The sequence below is a fragment of the Lepidochelys kempii genome, chromosome 12 (assembly GCF_965140285.1).
Source record: "Lepidochelys kempii isolate rLepKem1 chromosome 12, rLepKem1.hap1, whole genome shotgun sequence".
Lineage (NCBI taxonomy): Eukaryota > Metazoa > Chordata > Testudines > Cheloniidae > Lepidochelys > Lepidochelys kempii.
The window spans coordinates 19,842,774-19,867,909 of record NC_136391.1 but is presented as its reverse complement, the minus strand read 5'-3'; the positions used below and the strand labels follow the sequence as shown (position 1 = coordinate 19,867,909).

The 25,136-nt window shown below is 40.7% G+C and overlaps 1 protein-coding gene across 1 annotated transcript in view; it reads right to left on the bottom strand.

The window, feature by feature from the left end:
* The window catches only part of SHCBP1 (SHC binding and spindle associated 1), a 33,530-nt gene that overhangs the window by 4,368 nt on the left and 4,026 nt on the right, over positions 1-25,136 (bottom strand). The window contains exons 4-10 of the mRNA XM_073307761.2: positions 20,619-20,827; positions 19,117-19,209; positions 15,857-16,090; positions 15,591-15,759; positions 13,904-14,024; positions 4,496-4,627; positions 479-597 (exon numbers count right to left, since the gene is read on the bottom strand). Coding sequence (XP_073163862.1) covers positions 479-597; positions 4,496-4,627; positions 13,904-14,024; positions 15,591-15,759; positions 15,857-16,090; positions 19,117-19,209; positions 20,619-20,827 — 1,077 coding nt within the window. The remainder of the gene's footprint in view (positions 1-478; positions 598-4,495; positions 4,628-13,903; positions 14,025-15,590; positions 15,760-15,856; positions 16,091-19,116; positions 19,210-20,618; positions 20,828-25,136) is intronic.

The window sequence follows — 25,136 nt, the reverse complement described above, 5'->3', positions numbered from 1 at the left end:
GATGTAATGAAGTGTTAGATTTTGATCATCTCCTTGTAAGAATCAATAGGTAACATGTTCAAAAACAGGCAGTTCAGCTGGAGAAAGAATATCAGTTTAATGAGAGACAAGACCATTTAAGGTGCACAAAACAGGCTCATTTTAAGAACAGCCTTATCCCATGAATCAGCTCCAAGAATGCACCTGGGGTTATTTCATAACTGACTCTTGGTTATGGTTTGATTTTCAGTCTCACATGCAAGTCAATATGAGTCTCCCCTCGTAGAAACATACTACATAAGAGGTTAAGAGAATTTTCTGACTGATTTCTTAAACACCAATTATATTTAGCCATCTAATGGAAAATACCGGTGGTTTTTTAAAGGATCAAGGAACTCATCCATTTTCCTGATTATGATTCCCTATTTGCCCGCAGGGAGCTTCATTTTATTCAAGATGGATTTTTGTTTCAAAAAAATATTTAAAAGTTAGTTCACACCTTGGCACCATACAGATCAGAGTTCTTCATTAATAGCTCTGCTGATGTCCGCACAGTAACCCCTGTAGTTTCACACTGTAGCACACAGTTCTCCAGTGTGGTTTTCCCATGGTGAACACCTGCAATCAAAGACATCCAGTGTCGACATTAGAGATCATTCTAAAAGAGACAGTATAATGGATGATCTATAACAAGAGGAATTTTCTGTTCATCAGGCCAGACAGATACTGTAATGAGAACATATTAGAATAATATCTGTTAAGGAAACATTTTTTCAGTCTGATTTCAGTGGAGCCCAAGCTGGACACTACCATTCAGGCTTTTTAATGAGTATGCTCTCAAAAGTATTTATTTTCTGGGTAACAAACCAATGAAAGTTAAGTGGAAACGATTTCCATACACATTCAAAGACACACTGTTGCGGTGCAGCTACTTTCCAGCACATCAGCAGCATAATCTGAGTCCAAAACCAGGGAGGATAAAGGCAATGTATTAATGATCCTCCAGTGGCAGATACTGTATTCAATGAAAAGGCTCTTTTGCTATATATATATATATATACACACACACACACATATATATACACACACACATATATATACACACACCCACAGCCCCTGCTGCTTGTTTCCACTGTGGAAAGGCGTACAGCCAAAGCAAATGGGGCACAGCTAGGACAATGCAGATTCTCAGTTGTGTTTTCAGCCCTTGCCCCACGGCCAATGCAGCCCAACTAAGTCTGAGTAGTTATCAGGCTGCTCAGTCAGGGGACATGAGGACCAGGACCAACCCCACACAGAGCTGCAGCAGGATCAGAAATGTGTGCAGCAGGATCAGAAATGTGCAAATTACCTTTAAAGTTAACACTCTTGAGTCTGACACTGGATAATAACAGTCTGTCTGGCACACATAGTACTGTGATTGGGACCACAAGCATGTTTGATGTATACCTAGCCTGCAAGATCAACTGTCCTCCTGACATACTTCAGAAAGTCTGAAATAAGAAAGTGGCCAAGTATATGCTGGCGATGGCCAAACCGTGGCTCGTGAGCCACGTGTGACTCTCTTATTGTTAAAGTGTGGCTCGCGGAGCCCCCCTCCCCCCATTCTCCACCTACCAGACTGGGGGGTGGGGGAGAGAGCTCAGGACTTCTGCCTTGCAGCAGAGTGATGGGGTAGGGGGTTCTGCTCAGTGGGGGCGGGGGAGAGGGGTCTCGGGGCTTCAACAGGAGCGGAACTGAAGCCCCAAGCCCTGGCAGGTGTGCCCTGGCTCTTGAACTTCTGAAGATTGTCGTATGTGGCTCAGAGGGTCAGTAAGTTTGGCCACCCTGGTACATGCGCAAACATAGCCCTAGACCTGCTACATGACCCAAATGATCAAACAAGCAAAAATATGGTAAAGTTCTGCCTTTACACCTTAGTGGATAATTTTCAGGTTTCGACTTTCAGAAGATTAAAGCAAATTTAAATAGAATTAGACCTAACCAACCTAAATTTAAAGGTAACAATGCAATAAAGTCATAAGTGTTTTGGTCTACAGGGGGCTTAGAGCCAAAGAGTTCACTGTCTGCATAACTGTTGCCAGATAACTCCAAGTATGTGTGATAATGATAATGGGATGGTCACTGTGAATATTTATAAATGGGCCAATACTTGGCAACAGGTATCTGATAGTGATTTATAAATTTGGCTTGGGCACATTCTCAGTCCAAAGGAGGAGCTCCCAATATTACTGCCCACAGCTGACGGAACTAGACACCTGTTGGAAAAATTGTGATGAAAATACAGAAAGTTATTTCTTCCCATCCTGTGGCGGCTTTAATATCCAGCTCTGCAACAAAGGAGGACTGGCCCCTCTCTTATTTCTTCATGTGTTACCACCTCTTAAAGTGTTCACCTGCTGCCACCCAAGCAGAGTTTAGTCAACAAACACTTTCATACATTTGCAGCATGGGCCTGCGGAGAACTGTGCCATACCCTAAACTGATTTTGTTCAATGCTAACTTAGAAAAGAGGACAACTGTCTAGCTTTGCTGACTCTCTCTCATTAATTGCATGGTTTTTACAAGAGAAAATAATTCAGAGTAATGCATTGATTTGGCTTAATCCCACAAAGAAAATCAGGGATGCATGTAACACAGCAAAACAGGATAACTAGAAGATCTTTTGCAATACAAATAATCATCATCATATATCTGAGACCAAAGCAATTACACACACGGATGTTCTCACATGCCAGTGTACATGTAACCCGGTGGATGTTATCTGGATTATACTTATTTTTATAACTAAATCAGTTCAGTAACACTGATGCAAAAACCTAATGTAGATTCACTTGAACTAATCCAAATTGTGCTTATACCAGTTTCTTAATTTCATAAATTTCTGAATTAAGCTAAAATCAATTTAAATTTGCCTACAATAGTGGTTTGCATAGGTATAACTAAAAACAAATAGTTACACCAGTGCAAGTTTTCTAATATAATCCAGGCCCTTTGTTGCAAAGGAACATTAGAGTTTTGGGTTTTTTTGTGGGTTTTTTTTTTAAAATGACAGCAGTAACCTCTCCATATCAACCTTGAGTCCCTTTCTTTGTGAAGATGTTTTTCCTAAGTTGATAAAATATGAAATACCTACATGAAGGTGCTAAGCACTTTAAAGTGATATTTATTTCAATCCACGTGTATTTAGTGAAGTGTTAATTAGCATCTTCTCCAAAGGCAGATGGGCAGGACCCAATAAGTTTATCTTCAGATGGAACTAATTTTTCCTTAGATGATCAAAAGAATAGTCTGAGTGATACTCTATTCCAAGAAACGATGAAAATAACAGCCTGTAAAGTAGCATGGTTTTGCTTACAAAATGCAGATTCTCAACTGAAGGGTTTACAGCATGAGAAAAATCTTATTAACCTGAGACCAGGGCAGGCAGCAGTGCTTTCTGGGGAAGCAACGGGATCAGGTTCTCGATTGCTGGACAAGGACAACAGGAGAGGTCAAGTGACATGAGGCACAATAGCACAAAGCTGCCAGTCAGAGGTAGGGAACAAAAGGGAAAGAGGCTGCTTAGAGCTACAGAACTGAGCTGCCAGCACGAAGAGTGGGGAATGGGCCTACTGGATAGCTACATAAATATTGTTTGAGGAAAGGGACAAAAGAAGTATCCTGCTGAGCAGGCTTATGGCTGAGCCTCAGTTCGAATGTGCTGTCAGCAAGCGGAGGGGTTGGTGGTGACTAAGGAGAGGAAAGGTTGGTTCAGCAATAGTCAGGTATTTCCAAGGCAGTTCTCTCTGCCAGTAAGGTGAGCAGGTTTCATTCACCAGCCAAACTGGAGTAGGCTATGTAGCAATTTTTAGAGGCAGGTAGACTTTGCAACTAAATTTCCTTTAAACTGCTAGGCCGCACCCCTCCCCGCCAGACCTGCCCTGGACTTGCAGCACACAGCCAGGGGAGAGGAGCCCCTCCCACGGCCCCGCCCCACTGGTGATGCTGGGCAGAGGAGCCCCGCCCTTGGCCCAGCCCAGGCCCAGGCCTGCCGGAGCTTCCAGCGAGAAGCGCCTCTCCTCTGGCCCCGAGCTCCTGAGGTGAGAGAGGGCTGAGGGGGGTCCTCTCTCCCCACCACAGCCCCAGGGCAGCCTGCACCCTAAACCTATCATCCCCGGCCCCACCCCAGAGCCCACACCTCCTGCACTGTAACCTTCTTTCTGCTCGGCAGTGTTTGCTCAGGGCTGGGGAAGGACAGTTTGACTAGATTACTGTTTTTTAAGAATGAGAATAAAGCTTGACAATTTAAGATGGCAGTCAGATAGTTCAAAGACTGGGAGTTATTAAATTCCAAGTTCTTAATAATCTAGGTAAAGAAATCTTGAAGGTCTGATGTTTATACCAATAGGACCCCTTTTCTGTGTACTTTTGCCGGTTGGTAAGAGTGTAATATTGAATGCAAATTTACAGATTAGCAAAGCTTTAATTCTACCAATAATTACGAAAGCATAAAAATGGACAAACGCTTTCTTACTTAAGATCCCCTCTACTGCATCATGCTGAACCAGCTTCAAACTGGAGATTCTTATATTCGCCCCTGTACAGTCAAAAAAGTGGTCTCCTTTGCCCCTCTTTTCTATCACAACATCATCTGGCAGGCCATACCCTGAAAGGAAGGGAAAAAAATCTTAGTGTTACTGTGATTCACGGGTGGACACAGATGCTCAGTGCACATCACAAGATATCAAAATTAGAGTTAAAGGACTGTAACTTGAGTTCTGTCATACGAGCAGGTTTATGTTTTCCACACATCACTCAGACCACCACAGTACTCCCTGCTACATCAGAAGGTTGGTCTCCCAAATGGCTGCTTCACTCAAACCACTACTGCCGCACTGCAAAGGTTTTGAGGCGGAGGGCTACACAAAAACAACAAATTTTATCCATTGCACTACTGACTTTGGAATTTAAATGAGGTGGGTCAAAACCCTTGACTGCTGCAGTTTCCAGGAGAATTCAACTAAAACCACAAACTTTAAAGCAGATGACAATACTGATTCACTAAACCATCCACTGATGTATCAGCATGTAAAGCCTTTATTACTTGTATAGTAAAAATATAAAGCATAGTGAAAGAGTTTGCACTAAATTTTAAACAAGTCAGATATAAACTAATTAGGTCTCAGCACCTCAGAGGGTAGATGAGAAATATAGAATCACTTTCCCCACCACTGATGTACAGACCCTTCTGAGATGCCAGCTGATTCACAGTGCATGGCAAGAATACACAATTTGGGACAGGAAATGAATACTGTATCCAGCTGAAACATACAACACTACAGAAACTGAAAGGAGAATTATTACCCAAATGCAAGGATATCATGGTTAACATGCCTAGAAGTGGCCTAGAGATCTCTAATGACCAGTCAGGGCCTGCCCCTAAAACAGCATGTCTAACAGCAAGAAAAGGCTTGGGTAGAAGGTGGGGACTGAAGAGGGAAACCTTTCCCCATTCCTCCTACTCCATGACATTTGTACAGAGAGTCTCAAGGGTCTCCTCTCTCCATGGGATCTAGGGAGCGCATAATTATTTCTAACTTTAAAAAAAAAAGGAAGTTCCAACATATTGTTAAGTTGAAAGGACTTTCTCCTTAAGGGTTTTAAGAAATTCCCATGTCAGCTGTGGACATTTTAAGCTTGGAAAACCCACTGTACAATCGATCACCTATCTGCCATCCCCACCATGTTCCATTGATCACCTTTCCCTGTAGGACTTTAAGACATCTGCACTCTGTAGAAGTAGTAGTCTGAAATTTGGAGAAAACACTAAGCTGGGATACACTTGTACATGTGTCGCCACCCAAATATATTTTGTCACTACACTAACCTTTGCCCTTTTCATGTATATCGGTATTTACAGATACTTGGATAACTGGCAGCATGTGTCGCCTTAATGAGGAATAGGAAATCATAGAACTGTAGGGCTAGAAGGACCTCGAGAAGTCATCAAGTATCACCCCTTGTGCAGAGGCAGAACCATCCATGACATGTTTGTCCAATATTTTCTTAACCACCACCAATAACAGGGATTATACAACATCCCTTGGAAGCCTATTCCAGAATTTAACTATCCTTATAGTTAGAAAGTTTTTCCTAATATCTAAACTAAATCCCCTATGTTGCAGATTAAAGCAATTACTTCTTGTCCTATCTTCAACTGACCGCCATACCTTTTCCATTAGTTATCCCCACCCCCCATCTTCTTTTCTCAAGTTTAAATATGCCCAGGTTTTTAACCTTTCCTCATAAGTCAGGTTTTCTAAACCTTTTCTCAGTTTTGTTATTCTCCCCTGGTCTCTCCCACAGCTTTTCCAGAGGGTGGCACACAAAACTCCAACTCGGGCCTCAACAGTGCCAAGTAGAATGGGACAATCACCTACCATGTCTTACTTATGGTACTCCTCTTAATGCACCTAAAAATATTAGCCTTTTTCACAGCATCACCACATTGCTAACTCCTGTTCAATTAGTGATCCCTTCTAACTCCCAGGTCCTTCTCAGCAGTACTACCACCTAGCCAGTTAGTTCTCATTTGTAGTTGTACATTTGATTTTTCATTCCTAAGTGAAGTACTTTGCACTTGTTTTTACTGAATTTCATCTTGTTGAATTCAGACCAGTTTTCCAATTTGTCAAGGTCATTTTGAGGTCTAATTCTGCCATGCAAAGTGCTTCCAACCCCTCCCAGTTTGGTGTCTTCCGCAAAGCCGACTCTCCACTCCATTATCCAAGTCCTTAATTAAAATATTGACTAGCATCAGCACCAGGACAGACCCCTGCTGGGCCCCACTAGATACACCTACACAGTTTGATAGCAAACCATTGATAACTACTCTTTGAATGCTGTCTTTCAACCAATTTTGCACCACCTTATAGTAATTTCATCTAGACCACATTTCCCTAGTATGCTTATGAGAATCAAAGGTTGGATTGTCAAATGCCTTACTAAAATTAAGATATAATCTAAGATATCTACAGCTTCCACCCTATCCAGGAGGCCAGTAATCCTGTCAAAGAAGGAAATTAGGGTGGCTTGGCCTGATTTTTTCTTGACAATTCATGCTGGCTACTCCTAGGTGCTCATAAACTGATTGTCTAATATTTTATCCCAGTATCTTTCCCAAGTTCGAGTGACTGGTCTATAATACCCTGGGTCTTCATTCCTCTTTTTAAATATTTGCTCTTCTCCAGTCCTCTGGAACCTCACCCATCCTCCATGAATTATCGAAGATAATTGCAAAAAGAAAAGGAGTACTTGTGGCACCTTAGCTTCAGCTAATTCCTTAAGCACCCTATGATGAATTTCATCAGGCCATGCCAACTTATACATTGAATTTATCTAAATATGAATTAACCGGCTCTTCCCCTATTTCCCTCCTTCCCCCTTGTTGTTAATATTAATTTATCACCTTTAACCTTTTCAGTGAAGTCTGAAGTAAAATAGGCATGAAACACCTCAGCTGTCTCAATGCCAATTATTTGCTCTCCTTCCTTGTTAAGTAGGGGACCTAACGCTTTCCTTCATCTTCTCATTCCTAATCTATTTATAGAACCTCTTTTCTTATTGCCTTTTATTTGCCTTGCTAGCTGTAGCTCATTTTGTGCCTCAGCCGTTCTGATTTGTCCCCACAGGCTTGTGCTATTCTTTTGTACTCCTCCTTGGCAATTTATCCATGTTTCCACTGTTTGTAGGATTGCTTTTTGATTTGCAGGTCATTAGAGAGCTCCTAATGGAGCTAATTGGCCGCTTCCTATTCTGCTACTCTTCTGATGGCATTCAGTATGCTGTTTGTTTAGTCAGGATTCTGTAAAGTATGTCTGCCTATGGACTGTGTTTGATTGTACAACAGCTGGAGTTATTCAACCACTGTACAATGAAGAATTAAATATTTAATATCTCTGATGGAATGAAGATTATGGAAGGGTAAAGTTGTCTTGGTTTGGTTTTTCCCCTGAGACTATCATTGCAAAGGCAAACTTATCTGGGTGCTCGAACTGCGAACTTAATCACAAGTGCTAGGGTTTCTTCTAAATTTAGTCTAAACTCAATTCCCTAGTGCTTACTTTACTGATAACTATACATTCTTAAAAGTTTTTATTTACTTCACACTTATTGTGTCTTCGAATAAATAAAGGAAGGCACCAATACAATTGAGTCATGTTATTCCTTCGACAAATTTTCCCAGCCCCTCGTGCCAAGAAAGCACCAAAACAGTATTAACTGCACAGATTAGAGCCAGTGAGATTTTACTTGATGCTCCTGTTTAGGATATTTTCAGCAACACCTTCTGCTAAACTTTCCCCCAATACAAGCCCATATACAGAGATTAGTCATCCTGACACTTGCTCATTAAGGGAGTAGTCCCTATTAAAATAAACTTACTTATATGCTTTGTTCCATAAAGCAGAATGGCTATTTCTAGTCTATGACTCTAATAGTCCGGCTGCTTCACCCCTTGTATGACCATTTTCTCAAAGACAGGACAACAACATCTGTCATAAATACCACCCACCAGAATTTCAGAATACTATCCTCACTGATAAATCAAGCAATTTATGGAAGCCCTTAATCCTGCAGATGTATTGCATATGGGCACGTATATCGATATAAATCAAACATATACAAGAGAGAAAGAAAATTATAGTCATAAAACAAAAAGGCAAGAAAATATAGTAGGGAACAGCAGGAAATTAAACTCCCAGATTTTTTTCTATTAACAAGGTTTGACAAGATAAACAATGCAGCTTAAGCAGGTTCTGAGCAGCCCACAATGATGCATAGGTTATTCTATAAAACTGTATTCCTACAGTTATTTGGTAAACTGTTAACAGGTGTAAATACCTATAGCTCAGGCATTACTAGGAGAGATACAAGGATGCAGTATATCCTAGACAAGGCAGGAGCATTTAATTTTAAAGCCATTCTCAAAAGCACAGAAAGATTTGTTGACAAGATACCATAAACGTGTATACATTGCCTATTTGGTTCTGCAAAATAAACACAGAGATCTGAACCTATAGCCAGTGACCTCCTTCTCTATATGGTATAGCATCACCATTCACACTGCTAATTTGTGCACTACACTTCCCAACAAATATTTGAAAGCAACAAGCTATTAGGCCTTGACTTGTCCCTTACTTCAGTAAGGTTACACACAACCTGTGCTGTACAAACAATCTTCAGAAGAATACCCTTCTCAAGTAGACTAATAACCCCTATTTTATAGACGGGGAAAATGAAGCACAGAAGTGAAATGGTTTGCCAAAGGGCACACAACTGGCAGAGACAAGAATAGAATTCAGGTCTTCGTAGCCACCAGCCTAGTCCACTAGACCGAATTTCCACTTATTGACAAAAGCTATAAATATAAAATGCAGAATATATAGGATCATACTATGTTAAATCACATGAACCAAGTACATTTTGCAGTGCTTCCTCCTGGCAATGAAGAAGGAAAACTAGCTTCCTTGATGATTCACAAAATTCAACTAATGCTCAGTGAGTCTTCCTGGTCAGTGTAATTAAGTGAGGTTCTACTGTACAGAAAACAAAAAACCAAAGGCATAGGTCTACTGTATACTCTTTATATTTGAGAGCCAATGCTCTGCAGCTTAAATACAGACATTACCTCAAGTGACCTTTGTGCTCATTAAATTAAGTCAATCCTTCCTTATATACTCCTGCCAGAGTCTGTCCGCTAGCTAAACATTGTCAGTTACTGAATGATTTCATCCAAATAAATAGCATGAGAACACACTAAATTGGGGATAAATGTATTCTTCCGAAGTCCTGTCGTGGCCCATTTGCTGCTGTAGCACACACATCCTCCATGGGCAGAGACAGCATACATACCACTCAGTATGTTTGAAACCGACTCCTGGCTCTAGCAGCAGGGCCTCTGAAGGAATGTCAAGGCACTTAAGAAAAAAGAAAAGTTAAACTCCCAGGCAACAGATCCCTCCTGAAGTTAAGTCCCTTTGCACACTTCAGTTTACTTTAAGAAAATGGACCAGTTAACATTAGTTTCAGGCTCTTCCACGCTTACAAGAACCTTCTACCTTATCTTAAATCTTAACTGAATCAAATTGTACCAGAGAATCTCTATGGATAGAAATTCCATGCTTGCACAATAGCAGCACAGAAGTGGAAATATATTATCAACCCCCTGACGAGGATGATTACTGTGATTGTGAAATACTCAGCGAGATTAGAGAGGCTACAAAGGCAGAAAACACAATAATGGGGACTTCAGCTATCCTCATATTGACTGGATACATATCACCTCAGGAAGGGATGCAAAGATAGACACCATAAATGATTGCTTCTTGGAGCAGCTTGTACTGATACCCACAAGGGAAGGACAATTCTTGATCTAGTCCTAAGTGGAGCACAGGATCTGATCCAAGAGGTGAATATAGCTGAACTACTTGGCAACAGCAACTAAAATAGAGTTTAATTTAACACCTTGGGCTGGGGTGGGGGAGGGTGGAATACTGAAGAAACCTACCGCCTTAGCATTTAACTTTGAAAAGGGGAACTGCACAAAAAAGAAGCTAGTTAAACAGAAATTAAAAGGAAAAATCACAAAGGTGAAATGCCTGCAAAATGCAGAGTCTATTTTAAATAGTCTAGTTTAGAGAGGCCCAAACTAAATGTATACCTCAAATTTAAGGGGAAAAAAAAGTAATAGAATGCAATAAATGCCATAATGGCTAAACAGCAGAGTAAAAGAGGTAGTTAGAAGCAAAAAGGCATTCTTTAAAAATTGGAAGTCAAATCCTAGCAAGAAAAATAGAAAGGAGCATAAACTCTGGCAACTGTAAATGTTTATGGTAGGCCAATAAAGCATCTGAACAGCAACTAAAGATAAAAACAACAGCAAAAAAAATTAAGTACATCTGAAGCAATAAGTCTACCAAACAGTGGAGCCACTGAACAATCAAGGTACTAAAAAAGCATTCATGGAAGACAAGGCCGTTGCAGAGAAACTAAATGAATTATTTGCATCAGTCTTCACTGCACAACAGATGTGGGGGAGATCCCCACATGCAAGCTATTCTTTTTATGTGACAAATCTGAGGAACCATCCCAGACTGAGGTGTAGAGGAGGGTTTGGAACAAATTGATGGATTCAACAGCATGAAGTCACCAGGACCAGATGGTGTTCACCTAAGAGTTCTGAAGGAACTCAAATATGAAACTGCAGAACAACTAACTGTGGTATGTAACCCATCGCTTAAATCAGCCTCTGTACGAGAACGGTAGCTGATGTAATTCCAATTTTTAAAAAAGGCTGCAGAAGCAATCCTGGCGATTACAGGACAGCGAGCCTAACTTCAGTACCAGGCAAATTGTCTGAAACTATAGTTAACAGAACAGACAAAAAACACGATAGATGTTGGGGAAGAGTCAACATGGGAAATCATGCCTTGCCAATCTACTAGAATTTTTTGAAGGTGTCAAGAAGCATGTGAACAAGGGTGATCTAGTGTACTTGGACTTTCAGAAAGCCTTTGACAAGGTCCCTCACCAAAGGCTCCTGAGCAAAGTAAGGAGTCATGGGATAAGAGGGAAGGTCTTCTCATGGATCAGTAACTGGTTACAAGATCGGGAACAAAGGATAGGAATAAATTATCAGTTTTCACAATGGAGAGAGAGGTAAATAGCAGGGTCCCTCAAGGTGACAAAAATAGCAAGGTAACAAAATTTTGCAGAGGATGCCAAGTTACTCAAGACAGTTAAGTCCCAAGCAGACAGCAAAGAGTTACAAAGGGATCTCACTAAACTGGGTGACAGGGCAACAAAATGGCAGTTGAAATTCAATTTTGATAAGTGCAAATTAATGCACATTGGAAAAAATAATCACAGCTCTACACACAAAATGATAGTGTCTGAATTAGCTGTTACCATTCAAGAAAAGATCTTGGAGACACTGCAGAAAGTTCTTTGAAACCATTTGCTCAATATGTGGCAGCAGTCAACAAAGCTAACAGAACATTAGGAACTATTAGGAAAGGAAGAGATAAAACAGAAAATATCATAAACATCTGTGGTATGCCCACACCTTGAATACTATGTGCAATTCTGGTCACCCCAATCTCAAATATATATTAGAATTGGAAAAGATGCAGAGAAGAGCAACAAAAATGATTAAAGGTATGGAACAGCTTTCATATGAGAAGAGATTAAAAAATAAGGATTCTTCAGCTCAGATGACACACAACAAAGGGGGGAGGGAGGGGACTTAGAAGTCTATAAAATCATGAATGATATAGAGAAAGCGAATAGGGAATGGTTATTTACCCCTTCACATAACACAAGAACTAGTGTCACCCTATGAAGTTAACAGGCAGCAGGTTTAAAACAAACAAAAGCAGGTGGATATAAATCAATACTTTCTTTTTAAATCTAAAATATCAGATTTTTTTTATTTAAATTTGATTTTATTTACATTATAAGTTTTTTCTTTAAAAAAATAGCCGTTTAAAAGGAAATTTGAATTTACTACACAATACGTTAATAAAAATTATAATTTCTTGAAACATTTAAATAAAAAATAAATGAGATGAATATATGAGCCTCTAATAAAAAACTGAGTTAAAGGCTGCTTTTCTAAATACAGAGAGAATAGAGGGCAAACATCTAACTTCTGAGGTCAAGCTTTATAAATATGACAATACATCATGTACTACATTAAGGGCTTGTTTTGCTTAATAAAAAATAAATGTTATATGCTATTTTGTGTGTTTAGTTTAATTCCAGTTACCATCCTATTGCAGTTGACACAAATCATGAACAAAAAGTTAATTATCTAATAAATAAGCAATATCATTCACCATTCAACCTAGTAAAAATGTACAATTACTAAGAATCTGAAAATATTAAGCTATACCATTGTTCAAATCAATGTAAATAGTTATAGTGTACCACCCTAGGTAGCAAAGATGTACCAAATCTAGTGTAAAGGCTCTAATTAGCTGTAAATCAATGTTTATATTAACCAATAAGAATACACCTGTCTTTAGAAAGTAACTGAAGTACAAATGGAAAAGTTGATTAAAATCAATTATTTAAATCGAGGCTTTCCACTTTGATTTAAATCGCTGATTTAAATCAATCCCCCCTGAAAGAAAATACTACTTCGCACAATGCGTGATCAACATGTGGAACTCGTTGCTATGGGTTGTTGAGAAGGCCAAAAGTGTTACTGAATTAGATATGTTTATGGAGGACATCCACCAATTGCTATTAGCCAAGATGTTCAGGGATGCATTGCCATGATCCAGGTGTCCCTAAACTAGAGCCCTGCAGCGGGACTGGGGTCTTGCAGGACCCACTGCCATAATAGCGGGACCAGGTAAAATGCACTATGTTGCGGGTGGAATTGGATGGGCAAAAAAAACAGACTGCTGTACTTTGTAGGAAAACACTTTTTTTAAATAAAAGTTTAAATACTTCAATTTAAGCGAGGGATAGCGAGATTTAATGTCTATTATAACAGGAGAATGTATTTTTTTACGTGGTTTAAGGTATGCTTTATTAACCAGCCCTATTTTTTTTTTTTTTAAAATAGTCTGGGGGGAATCTGTCTCCCCTGCAGGACCCAAGTGTTTGTGGGTGGGAGGTGGTATTGTGCAAGAAACAATGTGGGAATGGGTGGGAGTGGGTATTGTGGTGCGGAACAGGAGTGGGATTAAAGAACTAGTTCTGCACAAGTGTTCTACCCTAAACCTCCAACTGCCAGAAGCTAGGACTGGACTCACTCAAAGTTGTCCTACTCTGTTCATTCCCTTTGAAGCACCAGGCACGGACCATTGTCAGAAGATTGGGTATTGGGCGAGATGGACCACTGGTCTGACCCCATCTAACTGCTCTTATGTACCTTCTAGTTCAATTGAGTCAGCAATGCAGAACATGCCATCTACAACGTAACGGCCAGGACAGATGATGACAGTGTCTCCTTCATAGCAGGCACTGACAGCTGTCAGTGGATCACTGTGGAACTGTAAAGGAGAGATAAACAATCAGCTTCAGAAAATGTAAGAGAATGGCTTGAGTTTATGCCAGCAGAATTCCCTTTTAATTTGAATGTTGCTACTTAGTCAAAATGCTACCGTTTCTGCTTAAAGGAAACCCATTTTAGTGGCATCTATAGAATACAATTAATACTTTGTGTTCATATCGTGCTTTGCATGCAAGGATCTCCATGTACTTTTAAGAACAGCGAATCAGCCTTAAGACATGCCTGAAAGAAGCATAATTCCATGTACAAATGGGAAACTGAAGCAGGTAAAGATTAGTGCCATGTTTTAAAGAGCCTAAATGCAAACCGCAATTTGCCTGTAAATGCAGTGTTGGAAGTTCTGCCCTAAGTGATTTACCCTAGGTCAGTGGTTTCTCAAGCAGAGGGAGGTGTACACCTAGGGATACTCAGAGGTCTTCCAGGAGGTACATCAATTCATCTAGATATTTGCCTACTTTTACAACAGGCTACATAAAAAGCCCTAGCAAAGTCAGTACAAACTAAAATTTCATACAATGACTTGTTGATACTGCTATATATACACACATATACGTACATACATACATACACACACACACACACTAGTTATATTTCAATTCATTTATTTTAGAATTATATGGTAAAAATGAGGAAGTAAGCAATTTTTCAGTGATAGTGTGCTACTATGCTTACAAAATCAGATAAAATTACAAAAGTAAGCAGTTTTTAAGTGAAGTGAAACTTGGGGGTACACAAGACAAATCAGACTCTTGAAAGGGGTAGTGTTGTCTGGAAAGGCTGAGAGCCACTGCCCTAGGTCACAAAGGAAATATGAGGCAGAGGCAGTAACAGCCAAGGGGACTAGGTGGGAGCTAGTCTAGACACTGAACAATCTTCTCACTCTTGGAGCTGATCTCTCCAAAAAAAGAATTAATGGACACTGCTGTTGCAGTGTGGGATCTGCCTGGCAGACATTTTGGGTTAGTCAGTCTCCTAAGTGGGCAGGCTGGCACCTATCACAAGCATGACAACAGGATTCTACTCTGAACTGTGACTGAAAATGGCATAATGGAGTTCCACATTTATTGCCTCAGTGACTTCCAGATTAAGCATGCTCAATTTACAAGTATTAAGATCCTCTTCCAACTGCTCGCCCTGCACACTCAACTCCTGCCCTCTCACTGACTATTTATCAGTAGAATCAGACCTGCTCAAAATTTAAAAGAAATACCTTTAAAAAGCGTGCACTCAGGTACGTTAAAACTCAAAGTAAATATCATGCCTTACTCAGAATACTTCATTATGAAATTGTTACAGGAATGCAGGGTAGTTTCCCCTATTTCTCACACAGAGGAAAGTGCTTGTAAAGGAGTATTTACCAGATACAAGTTAGATAAATTCACTGTTTCTTCCATTCTTATTACTCGCTATTTATATTACAGTTGGGATTAAGGTTCCCTCATGGTAGGCTCTGTATGTACAGAAGTGAATATTGTGAAAGAAGAAATTAATCTATTGGGGAAGATAGAAAATGGAGGACAGAGAATGAAAACAGCTACTATTTTACCTGTATTTCTAGTTCTTCATCACAGGTCTCAGAACAAAGCTTCTCCCTGAGCAGAGACTGCAACAGACTTGCCATCATAGTAGAAGATACAACATGAGTGATCTTCGTACCCGTTGGACGGGAGCCTTTGGCTTGGAGACCAGCGTGCTTCTGGTAACCAAATACATATCTGAAACATGAGCAATAAACCATCAGATCTGTCCTAATAGAAAGAAGAAACCAGCTAGGAAATGCTCTCCCTCTCACACACACACACACAGTAGTACCTCAAGAGAGGATTCTCAATGAGCTTTAGCTTTTGCTTCAGATGCTCTATCTCATCATACAGCTTTAAGCCTTCCACCATGGAGACATTTTCTGCCTCGGAGTCAGAGTCACTGCTTGATATGCCACTCCTCAGGTTTAAGAACTTCCTGTAGAGCACCTCACATTGAGACAGCAGATTGCGATAATCAGCAATGAGTCCAGAAGGGACACGATCCTCAAGTATGTCATAATGCCTACAATTCAAAGTGTAGAAGAGTTAGTGTTCCTCACTTTCCTGAAGCAGAGAGAACCTGATCCAAAGTCCATTTTAATCCATGGGAATCTTTCCACTGACTTAAGTGGGCTTTGAGTCAGAAGGGCTGAGCTCCCTGCATCTATGACACCCCACTTCAAAGGGGCATGGCTGACAAAAAAAAACCACACATTTGTCTAAATATGTCAACCCCCGTTGTTACAATGCACACCCACGATTATTAGAGTTGAAAGAGTACACGCAGAAAAAGGGAGAGAAATATTTTTTTTAAAAATACAAAAAGATATACTTTTAAAAACCACAAGAATTACCAGGAGGCTTCAGAGGCACGTACATTACCAAGAACTATTTTTAAGTCACTACTTAAACACTGACTAGATGGTGCCCTTTCAAATATGGGCTTTGAAATAGCAAAAGCAGAAGTTTGTTGAGCAAGAGAAAAAAAACACAACTCAGAGAAAGCGAGAGAGAACAATTAGAACTGGATGATAGCAGTGAAAGAGCAGATGTACTATAAGATCAAATGTACCATCAAGGGGTCTCTCACACAAGAGACGGAAATACTCCTGCGAAGTGGCTCTGCTGAAGTCAGACAGAGTCACATCTTCCAGATAGAATATGGCTTGCTGAAAATTCCAAAGCAGTGGTGCTACAGTGATCACTCCAGAAAAAGATCAAACAATGAAAAGATACTTGAAAGCAAAAAGAAGAATCCTTCGTCGTCTTCAGTACAATTGGAGGGGAAGCAAGTCAACCCCGTGTAATAACTCCATGCGCAGTCACTGAGGGGTCTTACTGGAAAGAAGAAAACATCCAAGGAAACTAAGGGCCAAGACAATTGCCAAGTTTCAATCACTCAGATGTTCACTAGAGGGCACTCAAAAACGTGCCATAAAGAACAAAAAGCTGGAGGCAGAACAAATATCCACGTGACTGTAACAGACAGACAGTGAAGTGGTACAAAAACCTCCTAGCTAAAACAACTGTGCGGTGATAGTGTTATAAGATGCAGCATGCCTGGCGACAACGCATGAATATACTTCAGAGTAGGTGAGGAACTAAAGGTAGCTGATTTTTTAATGTAATAGAGAGGTACAATACTTGAAGAAAACAATGGAAACTGTACATAAGTTAACCCTAAAATGTGAACGCTCAATTTTAAGACTGAGCACTCTGGAGAACCTACAGTAGAACCTACAAACACCAAATTTACGAACTGACCAATCAACCACACACCTCATTGGGACCCAGAAGTATGCAATCAGGCAGCAGAGACCAAAAAAAGGAAAATACAGTACAATACTGTGTTAAACGTAAACTACTAAAAAAATAAAGGGAAAGTTAAAAAAGATTTGACGAGGTAAGGAAACTGTTTCTGTGCTTGTTTCATTTAAATTAAGATGGTTAAAAGCAGCATTTTTCTTCTGCATAGTAAAGTTTCAAAGCTGTATTAAGTCAATGTTCAGCTGTAAACTTTTGAAAGAACTTAACACTGTTATGAACATTTCAGAGTTACGAACAACCTCAAATCCTGAGGTGTTTGTAACTGAGGTTTTGCTGTAAAACTAAACGTTTACCAACCTTCAATAAAATACTTTACATAGAATTATTTAGCTGTTTCACAAGACCAGAACTTATATTTATAAAGTAAATAAAATCATTGATAAAGTTTGCAGTGCGAGGACTGTCTGCTTTAATTTAAACTCACAGGAGACCTTCTGAATAAGAATGTAAAACATTGCTTGTCTGCATGGATAGAAGGCTATGTTACTGCTATTTATCAGTTGACACACCAGTGCTTATATCAGAGCAGAAGAGCATATTAACTTCAATGTGGCTTAGAGTACAGGCTTGCTTCAAGCATAGTGTTGGGAATGAGAAAGGAAAATATTTACTCTTCATTGCAATACAAAGCTGAAGCATTACGGTTCCCTTTTGGTTCCTCTCTAAAAATGCTTCTACTCCCATTTCAGCCCATTAGCTACCTTTAAAAAAAGTCTGATTGAATGGGATTAGATTCCTGTTTCATTAGATGCAAAGTATTTTTCCTCCAAGGAAAAAAAGCAACTCCTTCCTTCTGCCTCCCCATCTGCTGGCAATATAGAAGCAGAAACACATAAGAAGTACTTCCATGTAACATTTCCAGACCTCAAAACATTTCCTCCCAGTTTTGTATGAGCTCAACATGGCCCAGGTATAACATGAAACTGAACTGTCATAATGAACTCCATTTCAAAGACTCACCACTTCAGAGTCATCTTCATAACAAAACCAGATTGGCATGCAATATGCATTCCTGAATTCCTATTCTAAATAATTATATGCAGAAAAGAATGGATTGAGGAAAACAGGCATGAAAATAATGGACTGACATATCGTCAAATATGAGGAAAAAGCCCTAGAGAATTGGTAAAGCTACTTTCCAGTGATTCATTTCAGGTATTTAAAAATGAGTTTCTAGTATATTTCCAGAACGTGCCCTTGTGTGCTGTTGAAGTTCCATATGGCTGGATGGTATTAAAAAACCACATTCAGAAAAACTTAATACAACGTAATCCTACTGGGGAAAGAATACACATGCCTCCTTCAGCATCACTAGGTTTTTCTTATAAGTTTTCCTCTATATTCTGTTCCATTTGGGTTCTTATTCCACACCGAGAGGTCTCTGAGCATCACACACATCTTAATTAGGATTACACTTCAGACTTGAAGTCAGACTAGTCTTATGTTTGAAAGAGGCTACACCTGGTTTTGGAACGCCATCTAATGGAAGGAAGAGGGTTGTGCCAAAAAAAAAAAGGCTAAGAAGAAAATAACCGGCAATGAAGTTGTAGGTTTCCCCTAGATCTCTTTCCAAATAAAAGATTTCTAGCAACTGATAGTAATCTGAAGCTGCAACAGCCTTGCTTTGCAAAGAGTTTTGCATGAATTTTGTTTTGTCAGTCACTACTCCAAAGCTTTCCCTTTCAGCCTTCTTTAAACTAAATGTTAGAGAAAGTCACTTACAGTCTCAGTCGAGGTTCAACACATCTGACAAAATAATCGAAGTCATCCTCATCCTCTTCATCCCAACTCCTCCAGATGTGCTGGTAGAAAAACCTTTTGAAATAAAGCAAGTAGTTAAGAGTGCGCTGTCCATCGATGAGCCCAGTCACTTTAACAAAAGTTAGGACTGAAAATAAAAATGCAATAAATTGAGGAAGACATCTCAAAATATTACACCTCTCTAATTCCCATATCACCCTCCTCCAAGCTATTCAGTACACAGAATTTCTTGATATTCCTTGTCTGCTGTAAACCCTATGGGTAAAGTTTTCAAAAATGCCCAGAATGACTTAAGAGCATAAGTCCCATTCATTTTGACTAAAGTTATGCTAAGCACCTTTTTGAAAATGGGATTTATATTGCTATTGACTTAGGCATTTTTGAAAATTTTGCTATGTGTCACTCCAATTCAAATTCTTCCACTGCCTCCTCTCACCTTCCACATTAAGTTTAGCATCCTCACCCTTCAAATGCTCCTTCTGGGCTTTGAGTTGATCAAACATCTATTAGCCATTACAAAAGCAGGATCCAGGAGCAGCATCCAGGGTCTTGCCTTCTCACTGGGACACTGTCCTGGAGAGTGGGGCCCCTCACCTTCGTTTTAGTCTTCAAGTTCAGTCCTTGTGGCTGTTACTAATCAATTTCTCTAAACCCTATGAAGTGTGTGTGCGCGCGTATTGGGGGGCGAAAGAAAAAAGAAAGGAAAAAAGATCTTAAAGGAAGAGCTAGAAAATAAGTAGGGAATGTAGATCAGGGACGCATTGGAGAAACAGCAAATAAGGGAGATGTAGTGTGCACACGGTAGGGAGAGAGAGAAATCCGGGAGAGAAAAGAAAAACTGAAAACATTGCAGGGAAAGATACACCACAGTGAATTATAGGGGAAAGGCAGAAAAAGTGCAGTGAAGGGAGGAGGTGAGAAGGTCTAGTAAAAGCAAGGAACAGAGCCAGTTACATCTTTTAAACTTAGTAGAAAATTATTTGGTAACGAGCTACAATGAAACCCAGCATGCACGTTTGATTCCTTGTGACATAGCAACACTGGTGTTTTTCTTCTGGTCCTTCAGGTTAGTTCTTGGGCTAGCCTCAGTAGGAATAGAAATAACTAGAAGGCTACACTGAACTCCCGCTGACTCTCTTATTACACGCTGTAACGATCAATATATAAAGGTAATTAAAACCAAGAATGCTGATCTTAACAGGATGCTTTGTTCCATCAGGTTTACTTTTAAAACCCGGGTCAACATAGCCCCAGGAATGGTCTCAAGAATTCACAAAGATGGGAGTATACCAAAAGCTCTTTCTGAATGGACACTAACAACATCTTTTACTGTAGGTGCATGTATGAAACCCATGCACATTATTTATTGTAGCTCAGATGTGATGCCTAAACTATCTGACTCTTTTAAAATTAAAGAAATAATAGTTCAGGAGACAATTAGCCATTTATGAACATTTTCCTACCTGACATGCTCTATGGCCAGGGCTGTCTGGTCAAACTCTCCTGATTCATCAAACACAACCCACAGCTCCTGCACTGGTAACTGATGCTTCTTCAGCTCCAAGAGCTCTTGCATGCACTCCAAGGTAAAGGTGCTAACATGGGAGTCACACAAGAAAGGCTCACTGAGCCGAACCACTGCTTTCAGAGCGGAGTACTCCACATCCACAACCTGATATGAATAACACAGCTGTTAGGGTGGCTTTAGACAGAACAGAACATACAACCAGAAAAGCCAAAACACACACACACTCACTCTTATTATAGAAGCCAATCAGCAACTTTATTAAAGCATGAAGTTTTTTTAAATACTACATATGGCATTTTATTCCAGAAATGTCTGCGCATGTATATTTGAAATTATAACCCCAAAACAAGCTTCATTGCTCAGCAAATACATATATATACATACATCGCTTTCCATCTTCAAAGGACTGTACAAACACTGAGCCTCAATGTCCCTTGGAGGACAGGAAGTTACTATCTTCTTTTTACAAGGGCAAGGGTTAAGGACCCGATTTTTGGATATGCCAAGTATCTGGCAGCTCCCATTGACTTCACTTGGAGCTGAGGGGCTCTGAAAAAAAATCAGGACCCAAGTGCCTTGCAGCAGCCCACAGTGGCAGAGCCAGGAATAGCAAGAATTCCTGTGCACTAATCCCATATTTAGCCCAGTAGGCTGCCATGCCCTTTGGCTGGAAAGTGTTTCAACGAGGACCAAATGTGGCATGGGGAATCCTAAAGCATGTCAATCCTTTCCCTCTAATTTAGGGAGGGCAAAGCTGATCAAATGCAGGCCTATGTTGCTGGAAAATACAAACAACTTCTGCTTCTCTAGAAAGACAAACACCAACATGTTTACATGCTTCTACTTATTTTAAGATTGCAGTTTCCTTGCAGGCGTTGCAAGTATGGGATGGGAATAGCATTTCCCTTTTTTAAATGAGAGTTAAAAGTTGAAAATCAGATTCATGTAGAAGGTTCACACAAAGGCAACGTGGCGCTGACAGGCGTTATGAGTCCTGCAGACTTTAGCATGACCATAAGCAGCAGAAGTGCACACAATGAGGAATTATACCTGGCCGAGACAGGGGGAATAGAGAGGGAGGATTTTATTAATGAAAACCTTAATACATAGAAAACTGGTGTAGGTTTTACATTCAGATAACAAGGCTGAATTTCTACATCCTGCTCTAGGCTTGCCTCCCTCTGTCCCAGCTTCCATTCCTCTCTGTGCTCACAGTCCCCTACACCTCCATCATAGAATCACAGACAGGTTGGGCTGGAAGGGGCCTCGAGAGGTCACCAAGTCCATGCCCCTGTGCTGAAGCAGGACAAACAATATGAGGACCACGTCTGACAGGTTTTTCTAACCTGTTCTTAAAAACCTCCAATTTCCCCATTCCAGTTCTTAACTATTCTTATAGCTAGGAAGTTTTTCCTAGTAGCTAACCTGAATCTCCCTTCTGCAAGTCAAGCAGATTACTTTCTGTCCTATCCTCAGTGGACACAGAACAAATGATCACTGTCCTCTTTATAACAACTTTCTACAGACTTATGCCCCCCTGCTCAGCCCTCTCTTCTGTAGACTAAACATGTCCAGTGCTTTCATTCTTTCCTCACAGATCACATTTTCCAAACCTCTCCTCTGGACTCTCCAGTTTTGTCCACATCTTTAATAAAGTGTAGTGTCCAAAACTGGACAGAGGATGTCTTAGGTCATTTCAACACTGCAGGCGTTATAGCAGCATAGTTACAGCATCATAGCTCTGCCACTGTCACCTTGTAGTATAAACAGACTATAGTGAAAGAAGTGTTTGTGTCATAGTAGGAACTCCACCTTCCGGAGCAAGGAGAGCTAGGTCGACAGAAGCATTCTTCCATCAACTTAACTGCATCCACACCAGGGGTTAGGTCGGTATAGCTATGGCACTCGGGGGTGCAGATTTTTCACAGCCCTGAGCGCTACAGCTGTCGATGTAAGTTTTAAGCATAGATCAGGTCTTACAGATGACACTTATTAATATACCACAGAATGACACTTGCCTTTTTGCCACAGCATCTTACTGTTGACCCATTCAACTTGTGATCCACTGTAACCTCCAGATACTTTTCTGCAGTACTGCTGCCTAGCCAGTTTTCTCCCCACTTTGTAGTTGTGCATTTGATTTTTCTTCTTTGGTGTAGTACTTTGCACTTATCTTTATTAAAATCATCTGGTTGATTTCAGACCAATTCTCCAATGTATCAAGATTATTCTGAATTCTAATCCTGTACTCCAACATGCTTTCAAACCCTCCCAACATTGTCTCATCTGCAAATTTTATAAGAGTAATCTGTACTCCATCATTCAAGTCATTACTGAAAACATTGAACAATACCAGACCCAAGACACATCCCTGCAAACCTTGATAAGTCCTCCTAGTTTAACAGCAAGCCATGATAACAACTCTTTGGATATGTCTACACAGAAAGTAGACCCCTGCGGCTGACCCATTCCAGGCAACTCAGGCTTGCGGGGCTCAGGCACTCTGGGACCCTCCCATCTCACAGCAGAAGTCTACACAGCAGTGAAACAGCACCATAGTCTGAGCCCTGTGAGCGCAAATCGGCTAGCATGGACTAGCTGCAGGTGTCCAGTTGCTGTGTAGACATTCTTAGAGTACAGTTTTTCTAACCATAGTGCAGTAATTTCATCTAGACCAAATTTCCCTAGTTTGCGTACGAGTGCCATGTGGAAATGTGTCAAAGGCCTTAATAAAATCAAGATGCATCATATCTACTCCTTCCACCCTATCCAGTGACACTATCAAAGAAGGAAATGAGATTGGATTTGTCAAGAGCAAATCACGCCAAACCATGTTGGCTATTTCTTATCCCCCTGAGTTTGAACAAACTGATTGTATAATAATTTGTTTCAGTATTTTTCTGGGCATCAAAGTTGGGTGACTGGTCTCCAATTCCCCAGGTCCTCCTTTTCCCTTTTTTTGAAGACAGGTACTATTTTGACCTTCTCCAGTCTTCTGGGACTTCACCCATTGTCCCTGCAGCATCCCTTAGATGTCCCACATCTTTTGATTTGCTTCCTTCTCTGATCTCCAAAAGAGCCCCCATTCTTAGAGCAGAAACTACAGCTCCATGTCACCCAGTTACAGTCCTTCAGTTACCTGCCTCTCTGCACGAACCCCCTCCTCCATGTAACCCAGACACTGTTTAACACTAGTGTATTCCAAAGGGGTTAGCAACAGTGGGACATTTTTGCCAGTTAACCTCAGTGTAGAGAAGACCACATTGTCATTTGGGAAGGCTGGTAGTTGCTTGACGCACCTTGGGAGAAACCCAGCTGAGGACCACATTGTTAGGCATCTGCCCCTAACACCAGAAAAACCCATTTCCTGACCAGAAAATGTGAAGTGCCACATCAGCAAATCCTAAACTACACAAATCATGACAAAGTCTCATATGGACAGCACACAGCAGCTGGTGCTCTCAAGCCCTTTTGCATACCTCTGCATCCCTCCAGTGGTTCAAATGTCTGCGTGGCCCTAAAGCAGGGGTCCGCAGCCTTTGGCACACAGCCCAGCAGGGTAATTTGCTGGCGGGCCGCGAGATGTTTTGTTTACATTGACCATCCGCAGGTACGGCCCCCCCCACAGCTCCCGGCAGCCGCGGTTCGCTGCTCCCAGCCAATGGGAGCTGCGGGAAGTGGCACGGGCCGCAGGAACGTGCTGGTTGTCGCTTCCCGCAGCTCCTATTGGCCGGGAGCAGTGAACCGTGGCCACTGGGAGCTGCAGCCAGCCGTGCCTGCAGATGGTCAACGTAAACAAAATGTCTCACGGCCCGCCAGCGGATTACCCTATTGGGTCGCGTGCCGAAGGTTGCCGACCCCTGCCCTGAAGTCACATCCTTGAAGGACTGATACTATCATTGAAGCAGATCTAGCTCATTACAAAAGACCTCAATGCCACGATTTGTTTATATGAGAGAATACTTGAAAAAAAATTTCAAGTCAATACCATCCTTACTAGTATAATATAAAAAGAAACATTCAAACAGATAAGCAACTTCTAAGGCCAAGGGAACACAGAAGGAAAATTCCATGTTGACACCATCTTTTCTTGTCTTAGAAACTGCAGAGAGTGCCTAGGAGGTGAAATCTATTTAAATTCAGGCTTTTATAGGTTCAACAGTTTTTTGTTCAATAGAACTAGGTGCAAAACTGAGACATAGAACCAGAGTGCAAATTGTTTTCACAAAGGCCCAGCCAGTAAAATAAAAATGCAGCCCATACAGCTGAAGCTCTATAGAGCAAGAGAGGCAGTCCTGTGGATAATTATTATTTGTAGTATAGCAGCCTAGCAGACCCAATCAGGGCCCCATTGTGCTAGACAGTGGACACACAATAAGACAGTCCTGGCCCCAAACAACTTACAATCTGCACAAAATGCATTACAATCATGACGACTAACAATTAACTGCAC